This window comes from Tripterygium wilfordii, chromosome 22 (assembly GCF_013401445.1).
Source record: "Tripterygium wilfordii isolate XIE 37 chromosome 22, ASM1340144v1, whole genome shotgun sequence".
NCBI lineage: Eukaryota > Viridiplantae > Streptophyta > Magnoliopsida > Celastrales > Celastraceae > Tripterygium > Tripterygium wilfordii.
In genome coordinates, this window is record NC_052253.1 from 9,156,598 (window position 1) to 9,174,724 (window position 18,127).

The 18,127-nt window shown below is 38.5% G+C and overlaps 2 protein-coding genes across 2 annotated transcripts; one reads left to right on the forward strand and one right to left on the reverse strand.

Moving 5' to 3' along the window:
* Positions 1 to 1,710: 1,710 nt before the first annotated feature.
* On the forward strand, positions 1,711 to 3,493 carry LOC119991494 (aspartyl protease APCB1-like). The gene is made up of 7 exons (XM_038837839.1): positions 1,711 to 1,771; positions 1,854 to 2,106; positions 2,192 to 2,410; positions 2,494 to 2,545; positions 3,061 to 3,138; positions 3,213 to 3,279; positions 3,447 to 3,493. Exons 1-7 carry the CDS (start codon positions 1,711 to 1,713, stop codon positions 3,491 to 3,493), a joined length of 777 nt encoding a protein of 258 aa, XP_038693767.1.
* Positions 3,494 to 9,535: 6,042 nt separating this feature from the next.
* Positions 9,536 to 12,194, reverse strand: LOC119991495. Its single transcript, XM_038837840.1, has 3 exons — positions 11,062 to 12,194; positions 10,577 to 10,643; positions 9,536 to 10,378 (listed from the first exon to the last, which is right to left on the reverse strand). The coding sequence occupies exons 1-3, from the start codon at positions 12,192 to 12,194 to the stop codon at positions 9,536 to 9,538; spliced, it is 2,043 nt and encodes a 680-aa protein (XP_038693768.1).
* Positions 12,195 to 18,127: the final 5,933 nt, after the last annotated feature.

The following is an 18,127-nucleotide window of genomic DNA, read 5'->3' on the forward strand; positions in this document are numbered from 1 at the left end:
GGATAATAGAGGGAGTCGTATCCCAAGTTGGTCTAGCACATTCCTCCAAAGAATGAGGATCAATTTGCCTTGGAGGTCCATCCACCTCATTGGCTCCATTTCCACCATTTCCATTATAAGCACCTCCACCATTATCATTTCTCTCATTCAAACCATTTCCACCAATGGCCCCTGCACCATCCCTTCCCTCCAAATTGTCTCCCATGCCTTCGATTTGGTTATTATGTTGCTCCCTTCTAAGCATATGAAAAGTTCTCTCAATCTCCGGATCAAAATCAATCACATCCGAGCTACGAGCACGTCTTCCTAAGCTCATACAAGAGAAAGAATTTCTACAGAAAATTAAAAACCAAATTAGCACAAAAATTACCTAAATTGACACCAAAAATAAAATTGCCTCAATCCCCGGCAACGGCGCCAAAAACTTAATGTGAATTATTCGCAAGTGGACAAATTCGCATAAGTAATAAAGAGTGAATAGAGTATCGTCCCACAAGGATGTTTTGGTAATTTCAACTCAATGACAATATAAGCAATTAGCACACTAAAATGGCAAAGCGAATTGTTGATTTAGTTTTACCTAATGCTAAACAAGTAATATGAAAGGGTACTATGTAAATAACAAATTGAATGATTAACAAAGCAACAAACCATAAATTTTGTTTTCAAGCAAAGTAAACACTAAGGCTCCTAATGTTACCCCTTCTAATTCGACTAAACTCCATTGGTTCATTAATTCTCACTTCTCAATTTAGTTGTTAACAATCGATTTCCCAAACTATCCAATGTTCTATTCCTAGATACATTGAAAGTATTTTCAATAGAATCCCTGTTATTCCTAACATTCGGTTTCATATCAAAAATCCCTTAAGCATAATGGAAATCAATTAATGATTGCATAAGTCATGAACCTATATTCCTATGGTTCATACAACCTATGTTTTCTATGGATTCTTGCAACCCTAGGTTTATTCTTCCGGTCTCAACCTAGACTAGAAATCATTCAAATGGTGATCAAGCATTTGAAAGCAATAAGCATATCCAAAGAAAATCAACAACATAAAAAGAGATTCAAGAACAATAAACCAATTTCATTTAATCTTCAAAGAAGGGTTCCATTAGGACCCTTAGTTAGAGGATTAGTTCCTCATAACTAAAGAATACAACACAAGATCCAAAATAGCAAACATTAAATACAAGATCAAAGAAGAAAAGAAGGAAAACCCCTTAACCCCCTTGCGCTTGCGCCAATGGCTGCTGTAGAGTAGTTCCCAAAACCCTTGATTTTGCTCCCCAAAAGTGAAAAGTCCTTAAAACCCTAAAAATCTAAGCTTTTATACCCTTTACAACCCTCCAGCCGTTCTTTCTAATAAGTCTGTGTCGTTTTGAATGGGACCCACTGAGTTTAGATCGAGATCGGGCATTGTGCACAACTTCAGAATCCTTTCGCGATTCTGGCCGATCGATCGGATAGAGGTCCAATCGATCGGACTTCTCCTCTGTCTGATTCAGCTTCATGGATGTCCGATCGATCGGACTATAAGGCCAATCGATCAGATTTTCTCTCTGACTCCACTTCTTGGCTCTTTCTCTCCAATTTGCTCCTTTTCTTCCATATTCGCCATTGCACCTGAATTACACAATTAAACACTCTTTAGGCAGAATTAATTCCAAAATGACTCTAAATAATGCAAGATTTCATGTAAACGGATGTACAATTATATGAATATAATTTGCACATCAATACTGGTGGTGACCTCACTTGGGTCAAGTGTGTAGAACCTTGTGAGGATTGTATCCAGGTGATTAAATATAATTGTGTTAATATTGTTGTTTATTCTCATCTCACCTAGTACAGATACTTGTGTGGTTATCAAAGCCTCAAGAAGGCCTATACAAGCCACCAAAAAATAGCAGTGTGCAATGTCAGGATTCTTTATGTGTTGCTATCCAAAGAAAGGAACATAATTGTGCAAACCCAACTGATCGATGCGAGTATGTTTTGCAATATGATGATAATAGTTCCACTCATGGTTATCTAGTTAGAGACCATTTTCATCTACGACTTTTCAATGGCTCTATCATTCATTCACCTTTGGTATTCGGGTGCGTATAATGTATTACATTTCAATTTAAGTTATCATTCCATTCCAATAGATTTCATGATAACTTAAAACTGTGTAATGTGTAGGTGTGGATACAAACAAACGGAAGATTTTGATGGGGTTGGAATTGTTGGTCTAAGTAGGGGTCCGATTGACTTCTTGTCACAAATGCATTCACAGGGTTTAATACAACAAGTGGTTGGCCACTGTTTAAGTAGTAGAGGAGGTGGTTTTTTGTTTCTTGGAGATGATCTTGTGTCTCTTTTAGGAGTTTCTTGGACGCCTATGACAAACAATTATGGAAAGTGAGATATATCATTAATCTTAACTAAGGTTTCTGTATCATCTATGCAAAATTGGATTTCTATTTTTGTTATATGGTCTCCAGTGGCTACTTATCAGGACCAGTGGAGCTCTTGCTTGGTGGAAGTTCAACTCAAGTAAGAGGACTTCAATTCGATTTCAATAGTGGATATCCTACTTAAATCATCCACTCTACTAGTACACACTTGATTGGGTAAGGCAAAACATGATTTTTTTTCAATGGTACTCTTATTTTTTTTGGTAACACGACAACATACAAGTTTTTATTTGGATATCTAATATGAGCCTAAACTCAGACCATCAGAGCCACATGCACACAAGTTTCTCACGTGACGACCTGGTAAATTAAGTCAAAACTCTACACGTGGCCATAAGAGTATTACTCATAGTGGGAATCGAACTCATGACTTTTCCAAATCCATATAGTAGCCCCATTTAGATTCACCACTAGCCTATCACCCTAGTGGTTTCTTCTTCAAAGGTAGCCTTGAACTCATGAATTGTTGATTCACCTTTCAGATTAGACAGGCCCTGAAAGGAACGTCGTTGATTCGTGCACAACCTTCCTATTTGTTGGATGCACAATCAAAAACCTATTATATCCTTTGATGATGTTAACAACTACTTCAAGAACTTAACCTTGAGCTTCACAGATGTACCAAACGTTGAGCTAAATTTACCACTCCAAGCTTATCTCATACTTGTAAGAGTAAGTGCTATATTTTCAATACAAACTAATCATATCTACCTTCAATAAATCATATGAAACATCTTTCCCTGTAGGTAAATAGGTGCTTGTCGATTTACGGTGCTGATCAAGCAGAGCTAGAATATCCAGATGTAATAGGAGGTAAGAGATGCTAGCAACATAAAAAACTTGATAAAGGAAATTATTTTGTCTTACTCTAAACTCTGATATAGTTGTGTTGATCATCTCTTGTTGTTTTTAATCGTTTCGATGCAAGATAAGTTGATGATCTATGACAATATTAACCATCTTATTGGATGGGTTTCTAGGAACTGCCATATGCCGCATGGCATTAACCATTCTCAGAACAAACTGATTTTCACAAAATAACAAATGAATCAACCATCATATTACATATAAGTTGAAAGCTAGAACACAAAAGAAAAAAGAACAATTAGACATTAACAATATAAAGAACAAGTAGATGGTTGTTGGGGAGAAGCATGGCTGACATATGATTCTCAAGCACTAGCACAGACTGAATTACTAGTGCTGCTAATACTGAACTTGAAATTGCTTAGCTTGGAATGACAGAGGCCTAAAGAAGGGTAACATTGCCTCCTGAGATATCACTGCCCCTTTTTCTATCAACTTCTATTTTCTCTCTTCTTGAGACACAATATTGAAAACTTTGTTAACATCTGGGAAGGGTTGCATGAGTAATATTTGACTGCCAATTGCACTAAAACTTTCATTCAAACCCATGAAAAACTGCATAACTTTCTCCTTTTCCCTTTTGATTATGAGTGGTTCAAGAACATCACAAGGACAAAGACCATATTTGCATTTGGGAAGAGCTTGGGTATTCCTGAAGTTCATCCCAAAGACACTTCACTTTTGTGTGATATTCTGAAACTGTCAGATTTGCTTGTTTCATATTTGAAATCTCCCTTATAACTTTATAGACCCTAGTCTCATTCACTACAACATACTTTGCTTTTAAATCTGCGTATAACTCTTGAGCTGTCTTCTAAGAAGAGATACTTTGAAAAAGGGTTAATTATATTTTTCATCACCGAAAGATTAGCGTCGGTCACTTTTAGCTCCGAAAGATTTTTTTGTTACAAAGTCATCATCCATTGATTCAAAATGCGACATTTAAGGGATTCGGTTAGAGTTCCACTGACGTGACATTAAGTTCGGTCAGGAGTTCCGCTGACGTGACATTAAGTTAAAGCTCATTGGTCAATATATGCTTGTGTGGAACAAAAATAAAAATAAATCCTTACATATTGCTACATAAATCTCCAAAATTCCCAACATACCCCTCCCCTTTTGTCATCTTCTTCCTCAGCGGACACCACTCCCTCCTTCAAAACCCCAACTCCCCATCTCCCCAGCCCACCATTTTTGTTGTTCTGACTTCCATATTTTTACTTTTCCATTACATCTGTTCAACAACCTTAAGACTCAATATTCAAGACCTTTCTATGTGAGCCTCCATTGATGGGTATTTCACGATCTATTCAAGATCTCTCCATTGATGGGTTTTCAAATGTTCTTGGAAAACACCACACAGCACAAAGGCAAGATTTCAACAAGTTGTCAAAGTTCCAACTCGATTTCAACAAGAACCAGCTGGTGGAATTGGAGAGTAGTTGAACCCCTCCAATCTTACATGGAACCTTAGCACAATCTAAGTCTAATTCATCTCCTATTTGAGTCCTAGGCTTTAGCTAGCACAATATGATATATGAGTGCTTTATTTTCGTAGAGATTTGGCCGAAGAAGATGGAGATACGCCCGGAGCAGGTGTTGAATGGTGGCAAGGAGAGAGAAATTGCATAGAAGGAGAGAGAGAGATGAGAGCTAGGAGAGAGAGTAGCATGTTAGGATTTTCGGAAGCACTACATATCCATAAAATAAGCATCCATAAACTTACATAAACATATGGCATGCCTATGTGGTTTATTTAATAAAGTTTGTTTATTTTTTTTAATCTATGTGGCATGCCTTTTTTGCTTGCCACATAGATTATGTAAGTTTATGGATGAGAAAATTATGGACATATATCATTTTGGTAGGACTTTTTAAAGTTCATTTTAATGACATGTCTTGAGCTGGATGCCAAATAAGCATACACATCAGCACTTCTAATGTTACAATACTTGACCATATGCCAAATCAGCTTTGACCCTACCCGTTACTATAGCAAATCTGACCGAATCATTTATATGTCTCATTTTGAATCGGTGGGTGACGACTTTGTAACAAAAAATCTTTCGGTGCTAAAAGTGAACAACGTTGATATTCCTGAAGTTCATCCCAAAGACACTTCATTTTTGTGTGATATTCTGAAACTGTCAGATTTGCTTGTTTCATATTTGAAATCTCCCTTATAACTTTATAGACCCTAGTCTCATTCACTACAACATACTTTGCTTTTAAATCTACCCATAACTTTTGAGCTGTCTTCCAAGAAGAGATACTTTGAAGAATATCAGATGCCACTGAGTTTGTTAACCATGTCTTGATTAGACCATTATCTTGCTTCCATAACTAATTATTTGCATTTGTTATGTCTGGTGGTGGCATTGTGCCATAAATAAAACCAACTTTATTTCTTGCTTCCAGTGCATTCAAGAAATTGGCACTCCATATATGGTATTTTGTACCATTTAACTAAAGAGAAATGAGTTTGGTGACTGAGAAGTCATTGGGTAGTAGGTTATAGGGATTTAGGAAAGGGTTAGATGGTTATTGTTGTGCTGTAATAGCAGGAACAAACTGGTTTATTGGTGGTAATTGAGGTATTGTGGGTAGAATAGGTGGTGCAGAGATGGTATTAGGGATGAATGATGGTGGATAATGTAGGACTGGGGTAGGAGGTGCTACATTGAGGTTGTTCATGTTGTTTGTTGATTAAGTTTGGAGATTTCTTAGCATATAAATCTTTTGCAGAAAAAGCAGACATAGATCCTGTATTGGATGATTCAACTACTTGAGCAGTCATTTGAGAAGAAAAAGCCTGAGCATTTCTCAAGAATTGAGATATCTGAATTATTAAATCTGAGGTCACTACAGCTTCAATGGCCGGTGGTGATGTTGGTTGTGATGTTGGTGGTGGTGGTGGTCTGAAGGGCTGCTTTGATACCATGATATACTTTGTAATAACAAAGTCTTATGATTGTCTTCCAGGAAACGTGAAGTCAAAAAAACCAGGAAGAGGAAGAACGAGGGGTTAAAGAAGAGATTTATTTCATTAAAAAATCTTACAGAGGTAACGGCTCTCATGAGCCTAAATACCAATACTGTCTTGTACAGTATTGGGATAAGACATAAAGTGAGCTTCACAATAATAAAGAATAAATTAGGCCTAAATACAATATGGGCTAAGCTGAAAAACAAGGAAATAAAATAGATCAAACAAAACCCAAAAGGAAATAAGAAAGAAGGCCTTCAAGTAGGAAGCCCATTACAAATGAAACGAACAGAGGAGTTGCTCATCGCCTATTAAACATCGGAATCGCAACGGAGAAGAGGACTTCATAGTGGAGATTCTATCAAAATAAGAGTGCATTTAACAGTTTCGAGCATGTTTTTAGTGTAATAGTGTGAGACTTGAAGAAAATGAATCATGAACTCTCAGGTTTTTCAATTATCAGTTTACTGTGTGATCGTAGATAAACCTGGCTATCATTTTGGTATTAAAGAAATGCTGTGAGACATAAATAAGATCGATAAAGTAATGACAAGTAAATCATTAATAGATAAATTGACGCAACGGGTAGTTAGATATCGTTCCAACCTATACGTTTTTCCGAAGAGAAAGAAGAAACAGACAATTCTCAAAAAGAAAAATAGTAATGGGTTTTTAATTGTTGATTTCCCAAGCTACATTCCCTCTCATAAACTGGCCTATATGAAGGTTGTTTACAATTGTTTATTGCTACAGAATTAAAGCCTTAAACTAGGGAAATTTAAAGGAATTCAAATGTGAAAACATACTCCTAAAAATAAGGACTTAACGAAGAAAGAATTATGGAGAAAATATCTACTATCAACTCTCCTTGAATCGTGGAGAATGAGAGATAGCCTGGTTGGTCTGGTTATCTGCCCAGGACCTTGAGGTCCAGGGTTCTATTCTCACCAGGGGGTTTGGGATTTGGGTAGTTTTCCATCCGCTGTGGTGGCCTTCATGCCCCTCGGGCATGGCTTAACGTGTGTGTAGCCTGTGGGCCTTTCAAAAACTCTCCTTGAATCGTGGAATTGACTTGATTCCTTCTGGCACATAATTGTTGAAGCTTCATCTCAGTCTCGTAGATTGTGGAATTGATTGAGTAATCTCCTGCATCAATTCTCCCTTTCTTATAGAACTCGTCCTCGAGTTGGTCTAAGGTAAGGGTTGTGTCCCATGATAGTCATACAAATCCCGGACATTGAAAGTCTTTGACATAGCATACGTGTCCGGAAGGTTAATGACGTATGAATTATCACCAATTTTATGAAGGATAGGAAATGGGCCTATTTTCTTTTGCGTGACCTTAGTGTTCTCTGCAAGGAAGCCGCTCCTTGCGCAAGTGAACCATTACAAGGTCTCCTTCATTGAATGTCTTAAACTTGTGCTTGTCACGTGAAGCCTTGTTCTTAGCAGCAGACTCTTCCAACTTTTTCTTAACATCCTCATAGATCATAGTTGAGAAATTATAGAATTTGATATATTATTGATATATCTTGATACAGGAAAGCACTAGTATTTATACAAGGACTAAACTCTATTCTACGTATATCACTCCTAATTCTATGCTATTTACATTTAATTCCTCTAATCTCTCTTATTAAATCATTGACTATTTTCCAGCCCTATAATTCCTCCAATCAGATATTCAATCAGTGATTTTGTCTTTAACACTCCCCCTCAAGTTGGAGTGTGAATATCAAGAACATTCAACTTGCGTAGATGATGTTGGAAAAGTGGTCCCCGTAATGGTTTGGTGAATATGTCTGCAATTTGTTCTCCTGTTGGTGTATAGGCTGTCTTGATCTCCCTTCTTTGGATTCTTTCATGGACAGTGTGACAGTCTAGTTCAATGTGCTTAGTACGTTCGTGAAACATGGGATTCGCTGCAATATATAAGGCAACTTGATTGTCACAAAATAACTTGGCCGGATGAGGATGATTTATTTTGAAATCTCAACCAAGTGAGTTCACAAGTTGTAGCCGCCATGGAACGATACTCCACTTCGGTAGATGATCGTGCCACTGTGACTTGTTTCTTGCTCTTCCATGATATAAGTGAGTCTCCAAGAAACAAACAATAACCTGTCACTGAGCAGCGTGTGGTTGGACAACGGGCCCAATCCGCACGCAAAAACCAACTAAATTTAGCTTGCTGTGTGATGAAAATAATAAACCTTGACCAGGAGCTTCTTTAAGATAATGAAGAAGTCGGTGAGCTTCATCAAGGTGGTGTCGTTTTGGCTCCTGCATGAATTGGCTTAGAGTATTGACTGCATATGTGATGTCTGGCCTTGTGATCGTCAAGTATATCAATTTACCAATCATTCGTCGATATTAAGTAGGGTCTTTGAGGGGTTCGCCGCCAGTGGGTAGTAATATTAGCTCAGGTTCCATTGGAACTTTGGCTGGTTTAGCACCAAGTAGACCTGCCTCTTCTAGAATATCCAATGTGTACTTACGTTAACTTATAGTAATACCAGCTTTCGACCGTGCTACTTCAACCCCAAGAAAATACTTTAGGGGTCTGAGATCTTTAATTTGAAAATGCTGACTGAGAAATTGTTTGAGAGAGCTAATTTTCGAGTCATTGTTCCCTGTAATAACCATGTCGTCAACATATAATAAACACAATAGTGATGGAGCTTCCAGATACCTTAGTGGACAAGGAGTAATCAGCCCATGATTGTGTGAAGCCAACATCACGGATGACAGATAGAAATTTTTGAAACCAACTACGAGATGCCTGCTTGAGTCCGTATAAGGACTTATGGAGTCGACATACAACACGCTCCCCCTGTCGAGGAGAACCAGGAGGCAATAGCATATAAACCTCTTCATGGAGATCACCATGAAAAAATGCATTTTGTACATCCATTTGGTGTAGTGGCCAATTACGAATTGGAGCAACAGTCAATAAACAACGAAACAGTAATAAGTTTAGCAACCTGGGCAAAGGTTTCCTTGTAATCGATGCCTTCGCGTTGAGTAAAACCCTTGGCAACGAGGCGAGCCTTGTACCGCTCTATGGTCCCATCAGAATGGTATTTAATTTTGAAAACCCACTTATCTGATGGGATGATGACCAGGGGGTAAGGGAACAATACTCCAAGTTCCATTGTCTTCAAGAGCCTTAAGCTCAGCATTAATGGCCGCATTCCAATTGGGGTTATGACGAGCCTATTCATATGTAGATGGTTCCACTATCTGTGATATGTGATATACAAAAGCTCGATGGGCAGGAGATAAGTGAGCATAAGAAACATATCGATGAAGAGGATATCGTGTGCTAGACGTGGAGGAAGATACAACGATTGGCCCAAGCAAGGCAGCATGATGAGCCGTGTAATCCTTGAAGTGGGCCAGTGGTCGTGTGATGCGACTTGATTTGCGAGGAGAAGAGGGAAGGTTGGTCGTGGCATGTTGTTCAAGTGGTATGGTGGAGATTATCGGGCTGGGGTTTGGTGGAGTGGAGTTGGTGGTATCTAGAAGTGGAGTAATAGGTGGAACATGGAGAGTGAAAGGTGCAGGTTCATTATGGTATGATGGGTCATTTTCTATTGGGCCATGTGAGGGAAGAGGTGATGTATCATGTGGTAAGATTGGTAAAACAATAGGGATATCTACTGGAGTTGTTGTGTGAAAAGGAAATGTGCTCTCATGAAAATAGACATCACGAGATGTGAAAAATTTATGGGTTGGAAGATCATATACACGGTAACCTTTTTGACCAATGGGGTACCCGAGAAAAATACATAGACGAGCACGAGCATCAAATTTGGAAGAAGGAAGAAGATGTGTGACATAACAAAGGCAACCAAGTACCCGAAGGTGAGAATAATTAGGCATATGACCATGTAAGAGTTCATAGGGAGATTTGTGAGATGGTAGAGGTGTGGGAATATGATTTATGAGATAGCAAGCGGTTTGGACACTCTCCCCCCAGAATTGTAATGGTAAGTTTGCTTGAAAGCGGAGTGCCCAGGCAATATTTATAAGATGGTGATGTTTACGTTCAACAACCTCATTTTGTTGGGGAGTATGAGCACATGAATGGTGAAAAATAGTGCCATTGGCATTGAAAAATGATCGCACGGAAAGAAATTCTCCCCCATTGTCGGCACGTAGGATTTTAATGTCTCATTGGAATTGGGTTTTAACCCAAGAGAAGAAAGATTTTAATAATGTTTGTACATCGGATTTAAAACGTATAAGATGTACCCATGTGAAACGGGTGGAGTCATCGACAAAGGTTAGAAAATAGCGTGCTCCTGAATGGGTAGGAACCCTGTAAACCCCCCAAATGTCATAATGAATTAAATCAAAAGGTGCTTTGGATTGAATTGTACTTGAAGGAAAAGGCAATCGAGTTTGCTTTACTAAAGGACAAATATCACAAACGTGTTTGGAATCAAACATTATTTCTGGAACAGTTTTTGACAATAAAGTAAAAGGATTTGCTGAAGGGTGCCCAAGAAGTTGATGCCAAAGATCGATAATGTGACAACATGATTGGTGAGGTAGGGATTTTGGCTTGATGTAAGGTAGTAGAGTCCATCATATTGCTTGCCCAGGCCAATCGTCCTCTTCGTTTCCATGTCTTGCACAATACAAAAATTCAAAAAAAATATCACGGTACATCTTAGAGCACGTGTCAATTTGCTCACAGACAATAAATTGACATGAAATTGCAGAACATGAAGTACTCATGTGATAATTTGATAGATCCAATGCTTTTAATTTTGACCTTCCCCCCGTTAGGTAATCCCACAAAATCATGTTGAGTGGCAGCTATATTATGTGAGGGTGGCAATCGAGATATGTGATCTGTTGCCCAGCTATCAATGATCCAATAAAGTTGTGAATGTGGATCATATTTTACCATATTACAATAAGGAGTAATAATACCTATTGCATTTGCAAGTGGTGCACCATTACCATTTCCATTGCGGAGCTTGGTAATGAGTTGATTATACTCTTTAGTGGTGAACATGGGACCAATTGAGGTGGTGGGCCTGGTCGCTTCAGTAGTGCTTGATGTCGCCTGAATAAATTCGGTGTGGTGAGCTGCTGCTCCTGGTCGCTTATTTCTTGGTGTCATATTTTTGCCATGCCATTTCTGACTGACCGAAAACCTATGAATATAGTAACAATGATCTGCCAGATGTTCATCTCCATCACAATAGCTGCATTTCAACGGTTTATGAGAATTAAAATTTCCAGAATTAGAGCTACCTTTTGGTGCAGTAGTACGACTTGCTAGCATTGCATGAGTGTTGGGTAGAGTTTCACGGCGGTTGGCCACATCCATTTGCCTCTCGTGTTGAAGAATTAGACCATGAGTCCGGCGTGTATCTGGGAGTGTGTTCATCATCAAGATCGATCCTCGAACAGTGGAGTAGGTGTCATTTAATCCCATCAAGAATTGCATAACCCGTTCTTTTTCTACCCTTTCTGCAAGTGTCTTGGATCCCTCGCAGTCACATTGAATTGGCTCATGATAAGAAGCCAATTCATCCCAAAGATCCTTGAGTGTGGTGTAATATTCAGAAACAGAAAGTTGTCCTTGTCGGTGTTCGACAATTTCCTGTCGAATTTGATAGATCTGTAAATTATTTCCTTGTGAGAACCGATCCTCCAGATCCTTCCAGGCCGTAAATACGGTTTTGCAATAGAGTATACTAGAAGCAATGGTGGGCTTCACAGACCGCCATATCCATGAGAGAACCATATCAGTGCATCGCTGCCAAATAGGGAACTTGGCATCAGTGATTGGAGGAGTTTTGATGGAGTCATCAATGAACCCAAGTTTGTTCTTCGCACTAAGAGCAATACGCATGGAACGGCTTCATTGTCCGTAGTTGCATCCGTCAAGAGCTTGTGAGACTAAGACAAGGCTTGGCGAATCCGAATGATGGAGGGCAAAAAGGTCGGATGCATTTGGCACCCCCTCAGTTGGCACTACCTCTGTTGACTTGTCAGATGCCATAGCGGAAGTCGTGTGGGGTATCTAGAGTGAAGAAGAAACCTCTGATACCATGAGAAATTATAGAATTTGATATATTATTGATATATCTTGATACAGGAAAACACTAGTATTTATACAAGGACTAAACTCTATTCTACGTATATCACTCCTAATTCTATGCTATTTACATTTAATTCCTCTAATCTCTCTTATTGAATCATTAACTATTTTCCAGCCCTATAATTCCTCCAATCAGATATTCAATCAGTGATTTTGTCTTTAACAGTAGTTACCTTGTCGATCAAATGGTTAGTAATGATGCTCATACCAGGAAGCTTTGGCAGTGGAACCAGATCAAGAGTATGTAGTGGGGGTTGTATATAAATAACTTCGAAAGGGGACTTACCCTGGATCTATTTGGCACATTGTTGAAGGCAAACTCAGCCTGCGATAGTGCATGATCCCACTGTTTGGGATGTTCTTTAACCAGACATTGCAGGATATTTCCCAAGGTTCTATTGGTGACTTCTGTTTGTCCATCCGTTTGGGGGACGCAAGTACTGCTGTATTGTAATGTCGTGCCAAGTCTCTTCCATAAAGTGCGCCAAAAATGGCTTAAAAACTTGCTGTCACGATCCGAGACTATGGTTTTAGGCAAACAATTTCTAGAAAAAATAGTTAGGCGATATGTGAAGCATCTAATGTCTTTTTACAGGGAAAGAAATGGGTCATTTTTGAAAAACGATCAACCACCATGAAGATAGAATCCACACCACGTTGTGTTTGTGGCAGTCCTAATATGAAATCCATGGAAAGGTCCACCCAAGGATTGTTAGGAACAGGAAACGGGGTAGAGAGTCTAGTGTTCTGAGCTTGCCCTTTTGCTGTCAAGCATGTGTAGCACCGTTTGATGAACCTCTCAACATCACGCCTAAGATGGGGCCAGTAATATGGAGCTTCTACCAGAGAAATTATCTTGTCCCGACCCATTTGTCCGCTGAGCCCTCCATTGTGTAACTCCTACAAAATATGTTCACGAAAAGAACCCCTAGGTAGACAAAGACGGTCCTCAAAGAATAAGAATCCATCACGTAGTTGATGTTTGCCATTGGTTCTAGTAGAACACTCTTGCCATTCTCCCCCAAAATTTTCATCATCGGTGTCGCAACCGGGGTCACGACACGGACCGGCGATGAAAGGATGGAAAAATGTTTAGAGTTGCCACCAATTGATTTGAGTGCAATTGGGCACTAAAAATATGGTCTACGAACCAGAAAATGGGTAAGGGGGTCTATTGAGTGTGGAGAAGGTGTTAGGCACCCTACAACTCCCTAAAAGGTTATCTAGATTGATCTATGTGTTTTTTCCTGAAAATTTGTTTGTCCCAATTTGTTTTAATGAATTTTTCATATGCCCGAAAAATCATGTATTATCAAATGGGGTGGAATGTTTTCCATTAATGTTAGACCAAAGCTTTATTTTGAAAATCCCATTTTGATGGGCTTTATTGGAAATTGATGAAAAAATTTGGTGGAATCTGCAAAAGGGCATTGAGTTTTATACCAAGGGGTTTTCTCAATCATATAATCAAAGAACAATGAATAAAACGGAAAGTACAATCTAATTTTATTTGACGAATACAAATGGTATTTTGATTTGAAAATATAACATAATTAAAGCCTAGGCAGGAGCTGAATGTTATCAAGTCCTCCTCCTAATTAACTTTAATTTAGGTATCTAATAAATTAAATTACCATTGTGTTTACGAATACAAATAATACTTTAATTCGAAGAGATAACATAACTAAAGCCTAGGCAGGAGCTGAATGTCATCAATTCCTCCCCCTAATGAACTTTAATTTAGGTATCTAGTAAATTAATTTATCATTTGCTTTTCGTTTAAATGAAGCTAACACAATTAAAGTCTAGGCAGGAGCTGAATGTCATCAAGTCCTTCTCCTAATTGACTTTAATTTGGGTATCTATTAATTTGTTTATATGAAAATTTGGTAAAGACGCGGTTGTTGAATTGACGGATTGGCAAAACTAAGCATACAACCTAACATATAATCTAGCAATGCATTCTAAATAATTTATCAACTACTCCTACTCATGCATCTTTGATATTCTAAATTTACCAACCCCTAAACATGCATACTAATCCATTAAACATGCATAAAACTAAACTACACTACTTTTCCATTATTTTCACTACCCTATTACATATTTACATTTACAAGAATATACATGCCAAATAAAAACAGGATAAAAGTATATACATATAATAAAATATAAATATAAAGATAAAAATACAAATACAAATATGGCCCATGGAGCCCGTTAATTGCTCAAATCCGGTCCAATTTCAAAATGCACACCCCGACCCGAGTAATGTCCAACGCGGTCCACATCCTCTTCCTCTATCTGCTTCTTCTACTGGTGACTTGCTTGCCAGTCTGACTCCTCTCTCAATGGTTGTGCAGCTGCCCCGATTTGCTGTTCTATATCCCCTCCATTTTCTTGCTTCTTTCCTCTCAGTTTTCACGCTGTTTTTACTCTCTGTTTCCTTTTCTTTTTTTCTCTCTTCCTCCCCCTTTCACACCCGATTTCTCTCCTTTTTTCTTGTTATGCGGCCCCCTTCTCCTATTGTTGGCTCCCCCTCTACAAAAAGCCCTCACATTTCTTTATATAATGTGACCACATAGAACCCTATTTTATCTTTTTTACCAAAATGCCCCCTAAACCCTATTTCTTTTCTCTTTAAAAACCTTAAGAAACTAACTTTTCCGTCTTTTCAATTCTTCTTCCAAAACCCTAAAAAGGTGCTACCTTTCCTCTTTTAAGATTTTATTTTTAAATTTTTTAAAATTCTCTTATTTTTTAGATATTTTCTAGGGTTTGGTTTCATTGGGCTAATATTTGGGTATTTGTGGGCTTAAGGATCCAAGAAACAGACTTTTGAATATCCATGGGCTTGTGGGCCAAGGAAATGAGCTTTTGTAGGCTTATAGGTCGAAAAGTGACTTTTTGAACTTTTGTGAGTTTGCGGTCTCAAGAAGGGGTTTTGAATTATTATCATTATTTTTATTTTGATGTTTTCTATTTTTTTTGTATTTTTTGGCTGGACAGAAATCGGTTACTACAACTGCCCCCCTTTGTATGTCTTTTATGAAATAAAAGGCAAACAAAGGTGTAGTCAACCGAGTTTCGTACGGAAACTGAAATGCACAGGATCACTGTGGCCATTCCCGCCTTGGCCTGCAAGAAAAGAAAATGCACGGGATCACTATGGCCATTCCCGGCTTGGCCAGCAAGAAAAGTAAAATGCACGGGATCACTATCGCCATTCCCGGCTTGGCCTACAAGAAAAGTAAAATGCACGGGATCACTATGGCCATTCCCGGCTTGGCCAAATGTTTGTGCAGGAAAATAAAGTGCATAGGATCACTATGGCCATTCCCAGCTTGGCCAGCAAGAAAAGTAAAATGCACGGGATCACTATGGCCATTGCCGGCTTGGCCAACAAGAAAAGTAAAGTACACGGGATCACTATGGACATTCCCGGCTTGGCCGAATGTTTGTTTAAATTTAATGCAAGAAAATATCCATGAGTGTATGAATGCATGAAGAAAATTGTATTTTCTTTTATTTTTTCTCATTTTGAAAAATTGATTTTGGTTAATTGTCGTAAGCACCATCACCCCTATCTTCCTGCAATCATCCATTGTGAGAAGACTGCATCTTTCAACAGCTATCAATCAATCCTATCTTCAATCTGCCATGTTACATTTATTCTCGCATCTTTCGTTCTATTTTTGCTTGGTCTTTCTAACAATTTGCTGTTTACATCTGATTTCCATCAGATCCGCCATATCTTTAACGCCAAACAAAATCTCACCAACTCCAAAACCTCTCTGGCCCCACTTTGCATGTTAACTCCATTTAATTTCTTTTAGCTCTTTACAGTCAAGAACACCAAAATCTCTCAGGTTCCTGCTAAGAATAATGTCCTAAAGCACTTGTCATGATTCTTTTATTACTTTACTTAACTTCCAAATAAATTCAATAGTATGGCAATGCTTGTACTACATGAGATTTTCGAAGGTAAGATATATAAGCAATAAAAATTGTGAAGAACACAAGCAAGGAATAAGGAACTCAGAAATAAATGAATGACCTCAGAGAGTTTTATTTAGAGTAGATAGATAACAGGGGAAACTGATCCAGCATATATGAGTCAGGAGCGTTAGAAATCAAGGAAATAGCATAAATCTTTACAGGATATAAAATGAGATAACTTTGATTCCGCACAAAACTGACCCAGTTTTGTGTGCCCCCCATTTTGCAATTATTGAATCTGACTACTTCCATATGAATCTTCTCCTTCACAGACTCAACATAACCAATTCATCTGTGTACAGCCTTGCTATCTGTTATTCACTGTATTTCCCCATATTCTTCTCAAATCCTCATGAAGGCCTCCGCCAATCCTCCTTAATTGCTTTCGCCACTCCTTTTCTGATCTCAATGTTATTTGAAGCTCCCAGGAAGGGTTTTCACTTTAGTAGAGACTTTTCTTTTTCTTTTTTTCTAATTTTTGCTTGAAGCGCCCACGAGGGGTTTTCACTCCAGAGGGATTTTTCTTGCTCTAATTTTTGCCTAGACCGCCCTTTCGGGTTTTCAATCTAGCGAGCTTTCTTTTGCTTTATGGGTAATACCTTTTGATGGCGTCTGCATTCACCGGATTAGGAAATTCTTCTCCATCCATTCTTGTCAAAATTAATGCCCCTCCTTCAAAAGCTTTTTTCACCACATATGGTCCCTCATAATTCGGAGTCCACTTCCCTCGATGATCCTTTTGAGGTGGCAAGATCATCTTCAACACTAAATCTCCTTCTCTGAAACTAAGACGTCGAACTTTCTTATTATGTGCTTTCATCAATCTTCTTTGATACAATTGCCCTTTACAAATTGCTCGTAATCTTCGTTCTTCAATCAAATTCAACTGTTCATATCTTGTTTGAGTCCATTCTGATTCTTCCAAACCCGCCTCCAGAACTACTCGAAGGGATAGAATCTCCACTTCAATAGGTAAAATTGCTTCCATACCGTACACCAAAGAGAAAGGAGTCTCTCCGATAGATGTGCGTATTGATGTCCAATAACCATATAAAGCAAAAGAGAGCTTCTCATGTCAATCTTTGTAATTCTCTGTCATCTTCCCAATAATCTTCTTGATATTCTTATTTGCTGCTTGGACAGCCCCATTCATCTTCGGGAGGTATGGCGTCGAATTATGGTGACTAATTTTGAATTAGTCACAAAAATCCTTCACCATTTTGCTATTGAAATTCGTACCATTATCAGTGATAATTCTTTCCAGTACTCCATATCGACAAACAATCTCTTTCCTCAAAAATCGAACAACCACACTACTTGTCACACTAGAATATGAAGCGGCCTCCACCCATTTAGTAAAATAATCAATAGCAGCCAAAATTAAACGATGCCTATTAGAAGCCTTCGGCTCAATTGGACCGATGACATCTAATCCCTACATCGAGAAAGGCCATGGTGACGTCAACACATGTAATGGATTAACGGGAACATGTGTCCTGTCTACATAAATCTGGCACTTATGGTATTTGTTTGCATAACTTATACAGTCCCTCTCCATGGTTAACCAATAGTACCCTGCACGAATAATCTTCCTTGCCATTGCATATCCACTAGAGTGAGTCCCACATATTCCTTCATGAATTTCCTCCATAATTTGTTTAGCCTCCGCAATATCAACACAGCGC

Excerpts from the sequence above, each read along its gene's own strand:
- LOC119991495 (XM_038837840.1), bottom strand. The coding sequence starts at position 12,194 with ATGCGTATTGCTCTTAGTGCGAAGAACAAACTTGGGTTCATTGATGAC. Across the intron at positions 10,644-11,061 it reads TCTATCAAATTATCACATGA|GGTTCCTACCCATTCAGGAG; the intron begins GTACTTCATGTT and ends GGGGGTTTACAG. Across the intron at positions 10,379-10,576 it reads ACTCCACCCGTTTCACATGG|GTTGTTGAACGTAAACATCA; the intron begins GTACATCTTATA and ends CAACAAAATGAG.
- LOC119991494 (XM_038837839.1), top strand. The coding sequence starts at position 1,711 with ATGTACAATTATATGAATATAATTTGCACATCAATACTGGTGGTGACC. Across the intron at positions 2,546-3,060 it reads TTGGTGGAAGTTCAACTCAA|AACTTAACCTTGAGCTTCAC; the intron begins GTAAGAGGACTT and ends AACTACTTCAAG. Across the intron at positions 3,280-3,446 it reads ATATCCAGATGTAATAGGAG|GAACTGCCATATGCCGCATG; the intron begins GTAAGAGATGCT and ends ATGGGTTTCTAG.